The sequence below is a fragment of the Myripristis murdjan genome, chromosome 21, assembly GCF_902150065.1.
Source record: "Myripristis murdjan chromosome 21, fMyrMur1.1, whole genome shotgun sequence".
Taxonomy (NCBI): Eukaryota; Metazoa; Chordata; class Actinopteri; order Holocentriformes; family Holocentridae; genus Myripristis; species Myripristis murdjan.
Window position 1 is genome coordinate 28,043,081 of NC_044000.1, and position 17,824 is coordinate 28,060,904.

The following is a 17,824-nucleotide window of genomic DNA, read 5'->3' on the forward strand; positions in this document are numbered from 1 at the left end:
CATACACACACACACACACACACACACACACACGTAAAACAGGGTGAGAATGCAGTGAGAGCAGCTCCAAACTGTAAAAATGAATGAATGAGTTGGATAAGCTTCTCTCCCTGCTGACTGCAGTGTGTATGGGAGCCACTGACTACACACTGTCACACAGCATGTCTGTGTGTGTGTGTGTGTGTGTGTGTGTGTGTGTGTGTGTGTGTGGTTGAGTGCATGTGGGGATGCAGGCTACTTCTATATGTATGTATTAATATTTGCTGATGTCTGTTTATGTATTTGCATCAGGCAGCACAGCATTACAGTGATGGTTTGTGTGTGTGTGGGGGGGTGATGCTGTAGGTGTGTGCAAGTATACACACAAATAAAGATGCACTTACACACTAACACACACACACACACACACACACACACACACACACAATCATTGTGCCTGTGCTAGAATTCAAACACAGGGGTCAAATGCAGTGAATGATGTTAAGTACATGTCACTTTGGATGACAGCGCGCGTTTACTGCCCATATAAGCATCATTTAAATTACATAAGCACATGACATTACTGTGTGTGTGTGTGTGTGTGTGTGTGTGTGTGTGTGTGTGTGCGGGGTGGGTGGGCTCGGTAGGAGGCTGCTTGTTGTGTTTTGCTTTGCATCCATGAGACCGTGGAGTCAGAAACCAGCCATGTGTGTGTGTGTGTGTGTGTGTGTGTGTGTGTCTGTGTGTGTGTGTGTGTGTGTGTTTTAACCTTTTGGCAAATGGGGCGATGCACGTCAGTGAGTCAGCCGTGACATCAGCAGTGCCCCTGAGGCATGATGGGAAAGTAAGAGTTGACACGGCTCGTCATGTACTACACATACTGCACATACTACACATACTGCACATACTACACATACTGCACATACTACACATACTATACAAACTACACATATAACACAAACTACACATACTACACATACTACACATACTGCACATACTACACATACTACACAAACTACACATACTACACATACTACACAAACTACACATACTACACATACTACACATACTACACATACTGCACATACTACACATACTGCACATACTACACATACTATACAAACTACACATATAACACAAACTACACAAACTACACATACTACACATACTGCACATACTACACATACTACACATACTATACAAACTGCACATACTACACATACTACACATACTGCACATACTGCACATACTACACATACTACACATACTACACAAACTACACAAACTACACATACTACACATACTACACATACTATACAAACTGCACATACTACACATACTACACATACTGCACATACTGCACATACTACACATACTACACATACTACACAAACTACACAAACTACACAAACTACACATACTACACATACTGCACATACTACACATACTATACAAACTACACATACTACACATACTACAAATACTACACATTCTGCACATACTACACATACTACAAATACTACACATACTGCACATACTGCACATACTACACATACTGCACATACTACACATACTGCACATACTACACACACTACACACACTACACATCACTGTCACATGCACTCGGGTGAGCAGCAGCTGATGGTGTTGAATCAAATTTCACTCAAAATTGGATGAAAATATTATTGTTACTGTCACTGTAATAATTTACTGTATAAAGTCACAACATTAAGAGTCTTATTTCATAACAGGAGTGACCCAGTTTTAACTGATGATGTCATAGCACTATTGACTAATAATGTGATATTTTGCAGAGTCACTCTTACAAACAAGGACATTATTATTACATCATTAGTGACAAATATTACATCTCTTATACAGACATAATTAAAGTGATATTGTCATTATTATTAGAGCTATTTATTACATTACCAGGTTTTGTGATATTTTCGACTAAAATATAGACAGATGTTATTGTATTTTGACAAATTATTGCATTATTTGGGAGTTATTCCATTATCAGTTGCCGCATGCTGTGTCTGATTTGGTTTATTGTGTTCGTTCTGTTTAAAGAACTTATCTGTGAATGTCTTGTACCCTCGGCCGTGCGCTCTGGACATGATGTGATAACGCTGTCCGGCCCCTGTTTCCCCTGTGGGCAGCCGGCACTAGGCCTCTAATGGCTATGAAGTCATCTCTTTAGGAAAAGCTCCACGGTGGAAGGATTAGTTTAGATTCCCCCAGGGATGAATTCAGCGTGACTCAAAAGAAAAGAAAAAAAAAAAACAGACAGCAAAACAGATGACTGAAATCATGACTGAGAGGCTTGTGCAAGACGGAGCTGACAAACACTAACACAGCCGAGGTAAAGATGATTAGCATCTGCAGCCCTGAGTAGAGAACAGCAGAAACCGCTCAGGATTCACAACCCCGAGGTGGTAAAATGTTGGATGTCACGCTGCTGCAGGGTGCAACGGGGAAAAAACTGTTGTCAAACCCCTCTGGCTGCTGAAATGGACAATGAATCTTTCCTTTTTCAGGAATCGGCATCGGGGGAGTGTTTTGTTTTGTTTGTTTTTTTCCTCAAAAACTCATCGACGGTGACTTTTAGCAGCAAACGCCATTCTCATCTTGTCCGCTAATTGCTCCAAATTGCTGCAAATATGCATCCAATATTTTCCAAAATGAGCAGCAGTGGGAAATAATGCTACAGATCCCAAACCGATGTTTCTGCCATGCTGTTTGGGGGAAAAATGGAATAACCGCAATCAGTTTTCAGAGCAGAATTTCAATAACAGCTTATAGTGAGAGGTAACAGCTGTCAGCACTCGACCATTACATCAGAGTTACAACATGGGAGTGGCTGGATAATGGTTCAAATATAATTGAATTTTAGTCACAGTGCTGGGCTCTCCTCACCCATCAGCAAGAGAAAAAAAAGGGACTTAAAAAATTGTCTGGGCCTGGGCCAAATGTAGGCGATCGATCATGCAGCTGGCGTCCTGACTGACACGCCTGCCATTTATTGGTCCAGTCACTCAATACTGGACCAACTGCAAACAATCTTGGACCCCAAAAGGTGGAAAAATGGGGTCCAGGTTGAAAAATATCAAATCACATTGAGACTCTCTGGTGTAAATTGGGTCAAAGGATTCTTAAAGAAAATCTGCAAGAGGTCACGGTAAGATATTGTTCACTCAGAGTTTAAAGGAACAGTTTGTAGGACCTCAACTGTGTAGAAGACAGAAATGGGATATAATATTCATAAGCCTATACTGGAGCAAGATCAAGGGAGCGTGAAACTCTGTGGAAGAAACGGAAACACAACGAAGGAAAGAGAGAACGGGACAGACGACGGCAGAAAACAAGAAGGAAAGCTAAAGGTCAAAGGGAAGTTGTGTGTTTTCTCCTAAATGGGTCTCTGTTTTTAGTTTTGTATGATTTGTATGTAATGGCCCATTATGCAGGTTAGTCATTACAATAACTGCATTTTATCTCTGCATAACGAGAAGTGAAATGTTGCTGGAAAGTTTTTGTTTCTATCAGCTGATGCAAGAAACTTCTCCCAGACTGATGTTAAAAAACTCTAATAGGCGCGATTTTACATGAACGTGCTTCAACAACAGTCTCCCAGTATTACATCGATGTGGGGATACGCAAGGGTATCACATCACCACAGCTAACACTAATGCACAGATCTTATGTGTAAGTTGTATCTCGCAGGCTAAATAAGTAAAATGCCAGATCAGGTTTGTTGCAGTCTGCCTTGTAACCATTAGACGCTGCTAAATCCCACGCACTGCTCCTTTAAATGTTCATTCATTTGTGGACTGCAGCCGATTTAACACATCTCTTTCCAGGGTATCACCTGATCCAGTAGCAGAGAAATACATTTATACGTTAAGCTTTCAAGAACATTCTTCTTAATAAAAAAAAAAAAAAAAAAAAAAAAAAAAAAAAAGGACAATGTCATAGAAGATTCCTGGAGCACCTAACCAATCGAGTTTCTGAGGATGAAATCGCCTTGGCCAGAGCGGCCCGTTCCCTTCATTCGCATACTGCAGACGCTTTTAAAGACTTTTAGAGTGGCATCTAGCAGACGAGCTTTGCAAAGTGCTTGAGTGAGGCACTTAAGAGCGGCAGGACCCACCAGCCACTCAGAGAGCGAGGCACGGAACCACCATGTTGATTTAAGTATGGCAAAAGTGTGACCGGCGGATTGTTTTCCACAATAAAAGTTGATGCTTTTCAAGGTTGAACGTCCGGCTCGGGACAAGTACATTTGATTTTTTGCCAGTGGAAAAGAAACTGGAATCAAGTGTGATCACATATAAAGGATGTTGGCAGAATCAACGTAAATGGATGGTTTTCTGCAGCAAAATGACACGACCATTGTTATGGAGGTAAATAAAAAGGTGACAAAAATAAACAAAAATTTGTTCAGTTTTTAACCAGGCAGTATTTTATGTTTTCCTTTAAAGAGCCTCGTCATATAATCCTAAATCCTACCATACATGCACACATTTTGATACTACATTTAAGGATTTACGCAATGAATTTCATGTCACGAAAATGTATTTGAGCCTAAAGAAATACATTCTGCATATCAAAAAGTGCAGGTTTTTGGAGTTCAAGTGGGTTGCAGGCCTTTATATGCCTGGTTATGACTCACATGGTAGAGTCTGTCAAATACAGGAGAAATGGATTTGATGCTTTTTGCCTTCACAAATTAAAGTTAATTCAATAACACGTATTACATACACCCCAGGAGTCACGCACCGCCACTGTTCATAATAAAATAGAGGAATTGCCATGTTGGCTGATCAAGCGGTGCAGAAGGAGAGTAGAGTGTGTGATGGTAAAACAATGGAAAGATTTTGTGAAATGGAGGGGTGACTGGAAAGCCCACTCAGTTATGTTTGCACCGCATGAGGTAAGGCAGGCAATCTGCCATCACCCACAGAACGAATGGAACAAACATTTCCAGCACCCACACACAAACAGAGAGGAGGTCCATGACTGGGTGAAGAATCACTCACACACACACACACACACACACACACACACACACACACACGTACATGCATAAAATGAATGCAGAATATGATAGAGTATTTCATGTTTTAGCCATATTTTCATATCATACATATTCTATCTTTGTCTACACGAGTGATGCTGGCTTCATGCTGCAATACAGTTTCTCATATCGTTCATTTATGCACTAAACTCAAAGTATTCTAGTGTTGAAACTGTCATTTGCATGTGCTAATATAGCTCCAAATTGCTGAAATGGTCCAATTTCACTTAAATCTTGACCTCATCTTATAATACATGCATATATGCACACACACACATACAGACGCACACACACACACAGACACACACACACACACACTGTAAAAACGTCAATCTTAACATGATATTTAGTTTCATATTCAGTCATGAAATCTTATGCAACTGTGGTGACATAATTTCTCTTGTTTCATGAATTGCACAGATCCTTTCTCTAATATGAAGACAATTAATCCAGTAAGAAAAAAAAAAAAAGATTTGAACTGATTGTTTTAGATTTTGAATATGTGCTCCATTTCCCTACTTTTTCCCTTTCTTTTTTTTTTTCATTCAAACATTGAGGTAATAAGCCTACCTTAAAATTCTTGGCTCCTCAGGCTGAAATGTCTGCTCAAGCCATGGATATTTGAATTTAGTTCATAAAACAGTTTTTTTCCTCAGGGTCTACTTTCTGGCAGTGGAGTGCTCTCTGTTGCGGGGGTGTGTCAGGAATGGTGCCTTCATGTGCAGTGGATGAACAAGACAAACAAATGTCCCTCTTGGTAGTTATTTATTTATTTGTTATTTTAAAAAGAAGCAAAGCCCATATAAGTTTTTTTTTTTTGTTTTTTTTTTTCCATTAAACAACAGGTGGCGATCTGTCACCTGGTTCTGGTTCTGGTTCTGTTAAGCTAACTGAGACAGCACACTGCCTGTAGCTAACAGTGAAGGCGTTACCAAGAGCAGCTTTTGATTTGGGAAAATGAAAACAAGGCAAATATTACTGTTCATAAGATTACCAATTAAACCTCTCGTCATGTAGCATCGCAGAACATGAGCTGAACAAACTGGAGAAGAAATGAACTGCTGCAAGACAAACCCTCCACTTTTTTAACGCTTGGCCAGAAAGTAACATTGTGACAAATGTAGCATGTGACAGATGCAACATTGTTACAGATGTTAACATGTGACAGATGCAACATTGTTACAGATGTTAACATGTGACAGATGCAACATTGTGACAAATGTAACATGTGACAGATGCAACATTGTGACAAATGTAACATGTGACAGATGCAACATTGTTACACATGTTAACATGTGACCCATATTCAGCAAGCAGCAAATTATGTTGTTCTCATTAATAAATTACCATTCCAAACATTTTTTCTAAAGGTACGGCTTTGTATAATACATGCATTTTACCCCAACTTGAGTAATAATATATTTCTTTTGATTTGCAGAATGGATAGTCATTGGAGTGGGTTTCCCTAAACCTGCGTTGCCTGGCATTTTATCTCGAGTCTGCATGTTCAGTCATTAACAGGCTTTATGTTTCGTCATTAGTCTGTTAGTCTAGCTTGCTTGCATTGTCCTACTACTGGGTTGTTCGTGCGTGACCTTTTAAAGTACTTCTATCTGGATTAGGGCATTCACGTAAAAGTTGAACCGTCGAAACATCGACGGTTCAATTTTTTTGCCCGAAAACAAAAACAAATACAATTAGTGGTTCCTCTGCACACCTCTATGACAGATACAGTAACATTGTAACAGATGTAACGTAGTGACAGATGTAACATTGTAACAGATGTAATGTAGTGACAGATGTAACATTGTAACAGATGTAACCAAGTGACAGATGTAACATTGTAACAGATGCAACGTAGTGACAGATGTAACGTAGTGACAGATGTAACATTGAGTACGTTTACATGCACACCATATTCCGGTTCGGCTCAATATTCCGGTTAAGGTAACTGCGCCACGGCAACTGGAATATTCCGTTTACATGTCACTTGGCATTCCCCCGTGTTTCGGCGTATTCCACTCTCTGACGTAATGCGACACTCAGCCGCGGGGGGCAGCAGCACGCGTATAGGCGTCTGGTCTGCCGGAAAAACAGACGAAGAAGTCTTCTTCCTCGTCTTAATTCTACTTTTTCTTCTTCTTCTGTCGCTATTTCTATGTTTTCCCTCATCGATATACTCCGTGATATTTAAGTCTTTCATTAGCTGAAGGTGGACTGCAGTCTCCTGGCTCTTGCTGCTGTTCGCCATGCCGTTTTCCCCGCTTGCAGGTAACCATAGCAACGAAGACGCCACAGAAGTCCTTGTGAGTCGAGCATGCGCAGTCGTGACTGAATATTCCGGTTCGGGGAGTTTTCCGACTAAGGTGGTTACATGCCCCAATATTCCGGTTGGAACAGGAATATTCCAGGGGGCTTATTCGGAATTCTCTCCAACCGGAATATGACCTTAATCGGGTTCGGTGCGTGTTTACATGACACGTGCGCAACCGGAATATTGCGAATATTCCGGTTAATACAGGAATAAGGTCTGCATGTAAACGTGCTCATTGTAACAGATGTAACATTGTAACAGATGTAACACAGTGACAGATGTAACGTAGTGACAGATGTAATGTAGTGACAGATGTAACATTGTAACAGATGTAACGCAGTGACAGATGTAACGTAGTGACAGATGTAACGTACTGACAGATGTAACATTGTAACAGATGTAATGTAGTGACAGATGTAACATTGTAACAGATGTAACCAAGTGACAGATGTGAAATTGTAACAGATGTAACGTAGTGACAGATGTAACGTAGTGACAGATGTAACATTGTAACAGATGTAACGTAGTGACAGATGTAACGTAGTGACAGATGTAACATTGTAACAGATGTAACGCAGTGACAGATGTTACTTGTAAACCGTCAGATTGGTTCATGTTGTTAAACAGGTTTTAGTACGGGGAACTATACCTTGTGGGAGAGCATTAAAAACATTAATCACAACTTTATTTCAACATGTTTTATGAGATAAAGACATGTTTGAGATAAAAACACTAGCCAGCAGAACGCTCAACGATGTTATTTACTAAAACACACATGCCTCTATTGCTAAAATGTATATTGTTTGTATGTTGTTTGTTTGTTGTGTGTTTGTTGTGTGTTTTCTGGGTTTGACTTTCTTCCCAAATAGCGTATGAGTGCACTGCGATTTGGCAGCCCCAGATGTCAGTATGTACAGAGTGTCAGTATGTAAAGAAGACGTTAGACTTTTCAAATCAGTGCAGTCATTAAACTGAATTAGCACGATGAAATAAAGTAACTTTAACAAAAATTAACCTAGGCGGGATGTTCACTGAGACAGATAATCTATCTCAGTGAAGTAAGTTTCACATCTCTGTAATTGTATTTTTGTACTGTAATGAAATGAATCTAAATCATTGGCTGCTTGGAAAGTACATTAGGAGAATGAATTGAAATATCTTAAAGTGTGGTATGCTTTGGGAAATGGCTGGAAGTAATGTAATGTATGTGTAAAGTGTGTTAAATGGGTGGCATTAAAGCACACAAATGTATTGTTATGGTCCTGTAAGACTGATGTTTTTGCACCCACACACATATACACACACAGCATGTTATACACCCACTTATTACTTCCTGAATATGTTTCAGCTTCTATTTCACATGTGCTCTATATTGCTCCCTGCAACTCTTCTCCTACCGCCTGTTTTGTCCCCATCTTTTCTCCAGACTGACACCTACTCCGCCCTAATTGATCCCACTCTGAGACTTTTGACAGGCAGCCGACACATGGTAATGTGAGAATAGCTGGAAGTCAACCCAGTGAGTCACGGCACCATGGAAGGAGGCCGATGCAAAACTTTGTGGGGTCGCTGGTGAAGGAGGTGATGTCATCCTTGCACGCCCACACATCATCTCCCACCGCGACGGCAGAAATGCTGCCAGGGAAAAGTGAGAAAACAGAGACGGTCCAGCAATCTCTCAACTTCTGAACTCTCACCCTGCAGTCCAGAAAAAATATGTCTCCCTGACCAAAATGCTTGTGCCCAGCCTCGTGGATTATCAAACAAAAACAAACCTGGCATGTTTTGAATTCAGTTTTTGTAGCGGTAGAGGCTTTGCAGCTGCATCACAGACTCTTATCTTTAAATAATGTCTGGAGATGTTTTTTAAAAAAAAGCCAGTGAAACAACAATACCTGAGCAAGATTATACTGGTGTGTGTGTGTGTGTGTGTGCGTGTGTGTGTGTGCGTGTGTGTGTGTGTGTGTGCGTGTGTGTGTGTGCGTGTGTGTGTGTGTGAGTGAGTGCAGGTCATTTTTAAGATTATAAACACTAGAAAACAGAAATGAAACATATTATAAGTAAAAGTAGTCAGTTAAAGTAGATTTGTTTCGAAATGTGGGTCAATGTGACACAGGAAACTGAGGAACAGCAATATGGTGGGTTATATTTATTAACAAGTCTATATGCATGCAAAAAAAAAAAAAAGAAAAAAAAGTGCCATGGCATCCTGACAAATGCTTCTACTAGATATATAAACTAACTAAGGAACCGTAACTAAGCAATTCTAGAGAGGCGACCAAAGTGCATGTTTAAAAAGGCAATCAGCCGCTCACAGCCACCGCTTTCCAGGAGCCGAGGCCATATGGCAACATGGCTGCCAGAGGTTGCACTGTGTCACCTCAGAGCTCTCCATTATAAAACCCATTACTGCGCAATGTCCCTTCTTGATCCCCCCGTCGCACTGGGAACTCAAATTCCTCCAATTCCAGTCTCCAGTTACCTATACAACTCCTGCTGTAGCTACTGGAAACTCCAATAGCATGTTTAGGAAATATTCAACAGGATTTGGACTGAATGTTACAGTTAATAATCCTTTAAGATTCCTCAATTACAACATTAGACAGGACTACAGCTTTATGTTCCTCTTACAGAGCATTAATACTATTCAAGTGTCCATTTCAGTCTTGAAGGACTGGCTCCAAATGTGACAAATTCTGCTTTGAAGCCATTCATATCTGATTAATCTATTAGATATCTATATGCCTTTTTTTTTTTACCATCTAACCTAATTTGAAATGGCATTATGGGTCCCTTTTTTTGGGGTGGGGGGGTGGGGGTGGGGGTGGGGTAATCATTATTAAAAGAGATTAGAAATGTAAACAGGGTCAAGATGTCCTGGCAGTGCATCTCTTATAACACCAGATCCAAACTGTCTGAGCATTAAAATCCCTGATCAATCAAGAGTCAATAAAAAAAGAAGCAAAGACTTCATTGTATGCTGATCAGACAGATTGGCGTGGCAGTCAGCTGTGTGTTGCATCCCGCCACGTCAGCCTACATTCATCTGTGACTAAAAGTTTACTCGGCAACACTTGTAGCTTCGCCCCTGCCTTGTGCTTTGAGACTTATTCCCCCCAGCAACAAGTCGTTAAAGACTCAATGAATATGGAGCCACTGATTTTCATTCATTAACAATCCATAGTGTCTGTGCTCCATTTAGGAAAGGTTACGGGGTGAGGAAGGAGCAGCGCATGGAATATGAAAAGGCAATTGAAGTGAACGCCTCACAGAATGCTAATGACAGTCATTATAAATGAAATTGGTGGCAGCTCCATGTAGCCACGATTAGCATCAGACACGAGGCAGAGAGTGGCTTTCCGAGTGTGAAGTGCCTCTTTCTCCCAGTCAGCCAAACACCACAACAGATGATCTCACAGCGCTGGTTCCTGCTCTGACGCTGTGTTCATTTACAGTCATTATGAGGAATTTCCAACTTGTAAATTTCCTCCTGCCCAGTAAATTTCTACAACAACATGTTCACGGTGTCAACTAGGGAAAAAAAAAAAAGATGCTCACAAGAAAAAATAAGCTCTGCCTTTCCCTCCATGGGGAATAGCAGAAAAAGTGTTTATAGCAGTATTTGTTTTATGCATAAATTAAAGACAGAATGAGTAGCATTTGCATAGACTCATACAAAAATAATCCCTCTCAGTCATCACTTATGAGCCACTAGAGGTGTGTGTTGGTGTGTGCGTCTGCAGAGACCCCGCCCTCTGGGTGTGTAGCTAACAGCCAATCACAGCGCAGCACAGTGCCAGACTGACCACGTCTGATAGGAAGCTATGAAAATCACAGGCAGCAGAAAAAAAGGAAATCGAGCGAGGTGGAACGCCAAAGCTCGTTCCACGGTGAGAGTGAATCTGAGGTTGGCTTTCACCTGCTGGCGAACACTGAGGGAGAGGAGGAGGATGAAGAGTGACACAGTGTTGGCCTCTTTCCTTTTGGACAGGTAGATGCTGACAGGCCAAATGTTTTTCCTAGGATGGTGACAGAATCATTTGTTTCATTCCAGCACCATCCTAAGATATGAGGCCTTGAGGCCAGCGGTTCGCTTATCCAGGGAGGAGGGGCCGACTTTGAATGTTGTGTTTACAAACTAAACTGACAAATTCAACTTATTCTGCCTTAAAATTCTTATATTGATTCAGTTGTTATCATAGATTTGTTTCTGCCATGTTTGCGTGCTCTGACATCACTAGACCTGAGATTGGAGAATCCGGAGATTTGAAATAATCCCAGAGCTTCCAACTTGGAAGCTGTATGATCCTTCCTCTTGTTTTTACACAAGTGGGAGCTACTTTTTAATGAATTTAAATGAACACAGTATTATGCTAATCAGTGAAAACACATGTGCCTTGTTTGGTTGGAACAAAGACCTGCAAGGCCCTGGCAGTCCACGGCTCCTGCTGTACTGGAGCGGTGCTTTTCAGTCCTGCTCGTCACGACCCAGAGTGCCGCTGTTTTCTATCCTGCCGGCTAGTTAGCTGCAGTTCATTGCGTTCACCTGGCATCCCAGGTGAAACTGAGTCCATGATTGGATGGCTAGAATGAAAACCATCTGGATTCTTGAGGCCTGAGCAGTGAATATTATTGCCGTAGGGGAACTACAGGGGACTCCACTCCATTTATCCAAATGAAGATCCACACTCACACAACAATCTGAACCTTTGATAATGTCACCAAATGTACATTTTCATTTCATGCAAAATACAAAGATACATGTGCTGTTTACATTTCATGCTCTGGAAATCGTTCATACAACTGTCAAAACTAATTACTATTACCTTTTAATTGTTTCAATACTATTACAGCATCTGATGTTTTTCTTATCTCTCTCTCTCTCTCTCTCTCTCTCTCTCTCTCTCTCTCTCTCTCTCTCTCTCTCTCTCCCTCTCTCCCTCTTTCACATTGCTCTCATTTTTCTCTTGCTGGGAATGAGACTTGACTCAATAACAATGTGAGCCACCTGGGTCCCTCAGTTTTATTCCCTCAGTCCTGGTGAGATTTCATCAGACCTTATTTAAGCACCTCGGCCTTTATCTAAACCTAATCCTGACCTAACTCTAACCTTTATCTAAACCTAATCCTGACCTAACTCTAACCTTTATCTAAGCCTAATCCTGACCTAACTCTAACCTTTATCTAAACCTCATCCTGACCTAACTCTAACCTTTACCCTAAAACTAATCCAGACCTAACTCTAACCTTTACCCTAAGCCTAATCCTGACCTAACTCTAACCTTTATCTAAACCTAATCCAGACCTAACTCTAACCTTTACCCTAAGACTAATCATGACCTAACTCTAACCTTTACCCTAAGACTAATCCAGACCTAACTCTAACCTTTACCCTAAGACTAATCCTGACCTAACTCTAACCTTTATCTAAACCTAATCCAGACCTAACTCTAACCTTTATCTAAACCTAATCCTGACCTAACTCTAACCCCCTCCACACACACACACACACACACACACACACACACACACACACACACAGACATGATCATACGTGCAGCACACAGATCTTGAAGATTGGCCTCCAAGTGACAAATGAAAACATGTCACTCCCCTGACCTTTTCTCCATTCATTAGACTATGAAATATGAGCATTACATGCACAGCAGAAATCGTCTCCTAATGGCGACACAAGCTGCGAGCCCATCCAGCTGTCAAAGTGGATTTCACACAAATGTTAGAAGTATGGCAAAAAAAAAAAAAAAGAAACAAGTGAATTGAATATAGCTATGAATATCAGCTGAATATCAGCTGAGTGGACATGAATTAGGGTTAGGGTTTCCTGAGAGTACAGAAATAAAAAAAATAAAATAAATGACACAGAAATCCTCTTGTTGTTAATGTACCAACTACTGGTTATACAACTATAATGCTGACATTGGAATACGTCATTAGGTGTGACATTTCTGTGATGGACAGATATTTTATATTTTACACACATTTCAGAATGGTTAGAGCTTCTTTTGACGTGCAGTGAACTTGAACACCTGGTCAGGCTAATCATGAAAACCTCACATCCTTGTTTAGCAGTGTTTCCACTGCTGTTTATTGTTATTGTTTAATTTCTGTATCCAAAAAAATCCACCCTAAACAAGCTTTAAACTGAGTTATCATGTAAATTGTATTCAAATTTCCATTCAGATTTATAATTTAATGCATCTAAGTTACTCTAAACAAACAAACAAACAAACAAACAAACCAAAAAAAAAAAAAAAAAAAAAAAAAACACCTGGATAACACTATGTATGTCTTCTGCATTCTAGTGGAGATTAAAATGTATGTGTGTGTGTGTGTGTGTGTGTGTGTGTGTGTGTGTGTGTGTGTGTCTGTGTGTGTGTGTGAGTGTGTGTGTGTGTGAGTGTATACGTGTCTGCCCTGCAGCCTCCACACACCATCAGAATGAATATTTAAAACCCCAGTGTCTTCATTTTCCCAGATAAAAGAAGAGACAACAAAAATAAAGTCTTCCTCTACACATTCACTTTTCCATCCAGTAGATGTTGGTTTGATATTGGCTGTCACTCGGTAGGGACTTGGTTAGAAGTTTCATGGTTTTCATTTGATGGCTAAGCCACCAAGACAAACTAATTCCATATTTGAAAACGTATGCTCTCTTTTAATCACTGGCTGAGGTTATTTTTTGGGCATGCACTCTCCTGTGAGCTTAAAGTTGGAGTTAAAGCGAGGATTATGTTCAACAATTAGCTAAAGTTCTGCAAAAGGATCAGGAAGGTTTTTTTTTTTTTTTTTTTTTTTTTTTTTGAGACTATAGTACTACCAAAACCCAATTTTACTGCTCAAAATTAGAGTAAAAGTCAACAGATATTATATAACATGGCAGATATGAGTCATACACTCAGCATTTCTGTCCCATCTTTAACTTTGTCTGCACTGGGAACAGAAATGGACTGATGTGGCTGGTGCCTCTTCCCCTAACTCTCTCTCTCTCTCTCTCTCTCTCTCTCTCTCTCTCTCTCTCTCTCTCTCTCTCTCTCTCTCTCTCTCTCTCAGACATACACACACCCACTGCACAACACACACTTGTGATGATGGTGAGAGGGGGGTGTTAGTCCTCTCATGTCTTTTTCATGAGAGCTTCAGTGAATTGAGGGTCTTTAATAACAATCATGCATTTAAGCCGCTCACTGAGCAGCAGCTTCCTGCATGGAATCACATGCGACTCCTTTCCAGCACTTTCTCCTCCCTGCCAGCCTAGGATGCTCTGCAGCATCCACTTCAGCTTGTGAATCAACCTACCTCCTCCCCTTCCTCCTCCTCCTCCTCCCCCCCCCCCACACACACACACCAAAAAAAAAAAAAAAAAAAAATCTCCACCTCCCCCAGGTTCCCAATAATATTGCTCTGCAAACAACCCGGTTTCTCTGGGCTCCTCAATGAATAATTCACAGCCAGCTCCAAAATTCACCCCCTCTCTTTGGGGGCGAGGAATTATCGCTGCAGTCAGCTCCAAAATGCATCCAGCAAAGGGCTGCAATGGGCGGCAGAGGCTGCTATAAATAGGACAACTGCCCCCCCCACACCTCCCCTCCTCCCCTCCATCCCACCACCACCCCCTTCTGCCTCCTCCTCCTGCCCAGTGAAAAGCACATCAGCTCGGATAGTACTGCAGGGTCCCTCCGCTGGCTTCTAGTTCACTTTTTCTTTTTTTAATGCAAGGGAGGACACCGCTTATGTCGTTGGTCCTAAACCATCCTGCCCTGTTTGCAGATGCAGGGAGAGGCTGCTTTTCAAATTGACATCATTTTGTCTTTATGTATTTATTTATTCTTTCTACCAGAGGTGTCCCACATGCTATGCACCAAGCTTGTAAAGGGGGGAGCATATATGCTGGTGCACAGATGGGAACTGGTGGTGGATCTGAACGGATGCTGCCATCATCCTTGCCCTAGACACACACACACATGCACATACACATACACACACGCACGCACACATATACATACACGTTTTCAGTCAAGTCAATGGGGCATCATCAGCTGTGCACACATGGCTGCGGTGCCAAGGCTTTATGTGCAAAAACAGCCCTGGTTACTAATGGGATAACCGCGATGCCTTGGCCTTAACGTCTTAAAGCAAAAAGCCACAGGAGCCGGGGTGAGGAGGACCTGAGGCTCATTCGGGCTGGAGCTGTGAATCTGGAAATGTCCCCACTGTGGGACTAATAAAGTAATATCTTATCTTATCTTATCTTATCTTATCTTATCTTATCTTTTCTTATTTTATCTTCCTCTGGGATGAATAAAGCGCCTTTATTATCAGCGGGATTAGAACGGAGGCGCTGTCCGCGGTGCTGAACTTTATAAAAGCCTGTCTTTAAATGAATTGGAGCTGCTTGACACATTCCCGTTTCAACTTTTACGGCCTCACTCCACTTTATTGCCTGCTTCATCGTTTTATTTCCACTACAGCCATCAGAGGTGCTAATGAGGGGTGTGTGAAAATGAGCCTGAATCCGGACTGCCCCTCAGTCCGGATTGTTGAGCTCCACTCCTGTGAACGCAGGCGACCTTAAAACTGAATTACCTCTGAAAAAATATACCCCAGTTACCCACCTTGCACAGCTGAAAGTTTTCCGACACCAGCGTCTCCTGGACATCGATTTCCTTGGGAGTAGGCGCCGCGGTGGGAGTCCCGGCCGCACTGCCGCACGACGGGGATCCGATAGTCCCTCCCGGAGAGGAGGTGGTCAAACCGTCCAACACCTTCCGAAACTTCTTCATTTTTCCGTGCTCTTGTTTATTTCGGGCTGGGGGCAGGGGAGAAAGGCTACTCTGCGCTCTTTTACACCCTTTCCCGGAGTTTCCAGTGTAATCTCCTCTCAAAGGCTATCAAGATACGAGATACCAACTCGTTTGGTTGGGTAACAGGAGGAAAAACGTCGGTTCCTGCAGCAGTGGCAGCCAATAGAGCCCCTCTCTCTCTCTCTCTCTCTCTCTCTCTCTCTCTCTCTCTCTCTCTCTCTCTCTCTCTCTCTCTCTCTCTCTCTCTGTGTGTCTCTCTTCCTACTTCTCTCTTAAGTGTAATTTAAAAAGTCATAGATGCACCTCATCTTGCCCTCTGGCTGCTGTCCACAAAAATGAATGCGCCTGCACCGGTCTGATCTGAGGATAATGTTGCAGATGCAGGTCACCTATCACACATCAGAGCACCGCTGGCGACTGAAACTACTCAACTTCATGTCTCTCTTGCGTCCTAAAGCGACATCCACTTCCAGGCTTGCAGGAAAACCCCAAATCTCAACATAACCAGAGGATAAAGGAATCAAGCGGTGGGTTTTTGGAGGGGTGTGGATCAGGCAGAAGTGCAAAAAGAAAATACAGGAACTTCAGGTAGATCAATCCAGTGCCTCAAAAAGCACTTTCACAGCAGTGCTGTTGCCAGTAAGAGAGGGAGAAGGCGGGGAGGGGGGACAGACTGTAGACGCAGGGGCAATGCAGTTAAACGCAGCTGGACTCCATAGTCAGGAGGCAAAGCAGATAAGTCAGCCCCCAAGGAGAAAAAAAGGCGAGGTGCAAAGAGTTGAGGTTGGAGATCGGAGCTAATCTACAGACGTGTCGGAGCTGTTTTTAGCGTCTGGTCCAGTTCCGGCGCCGCTTCTCTGCAGTCAGCGACGGGAGACGGGAGCTGTCCTCGGTGCTGAAAGAGCCAGCCCCGCCCCCTGCCTCTCTCTCTCTCTCTCTCTCTCTCTCTCTCTCTCTCTCTCTCTCTCTCTCTCTCTCTCTCTCTCTCCACGCCCTCCTTCCTCAGTGATTGGGTGACGGCTCTAAATCAAAGACAACTGAATGGTGAATTGAAAAAAAGGAAAAGGAAAACCTGGGAAACGGCATTAAAGGAATACTTCACCTCAAAATGGCTGGAAACCTCACCTCACAACAACATTTCTGATTCTGATTTCTGATTTTGAAACTCGACTGAAGCATCATCAAGTCCACAGTGAATTAGCCGCTGTTGTTTCACCGAAGCCAAGATGTTAAAATCAACGGCAGTGAGTTTTCACGGCTCCAATGAGAGCATAAAATGCAAAATGATTTCAGTGTGGGTCCCAAAGTTCAATATTTACCTCTAACCGCTATACTTTTGTGTATATACATGGCGCACATTGAGATTATTCTGCACAATGTGTTTCAACAGTCTGGGAGTGAACTATTCCTTTAATGAAGGAAAATAAAGGTTGTTCAAGGTTTCCTGGTTTGGGTAGTGCTTCTATACATTATGAGACAAACCCTCTGATTTATTGAGAAAAAAAATTGGTATATATCAGTAATCAGTAAATACGTATGGAAAATCATTCAAACCCTCCACTTCACCAAAAATGTAGTTATTAGAACAGTTTGAATGTGGTGCTCTGGTCCAATGAATCCTTTTTGATTGCA

The 17,824-nt window shown here is 41.9% G+C and overlaps 1 protein-coding gene across 1 annotated transcript in view; it reads right to left on the minus strand.

The window, feature by feature from the left end:
• stxbp5l (syntaxin binding protein 5L) overlaps positions 1–16,732 on the minus strand; it is a 240,638-nt gene extending 223,906 nt beyond the window's left edge. The window contains exons 1-2 of the mRNA XM_030080730.1: positions 16,458–16,732; positions 16,004–16,391 (exon numbers count right to left, since the gene is read on the minus strand). Coding sequence (XP_029936590.1) covers positions 16,004–16,171 — 168 coding nt within the window. The 5' untranslated portion in view covers positions 16,172–16,391; positions 16,458–16,732. The remainder of the gene's footprint in view (positions 1–16,003; positions 16,392–16,457) is intronic.
• Between the last annotated feature and the right edge of the window lie 1,092 nt (positions 16,733–17,824).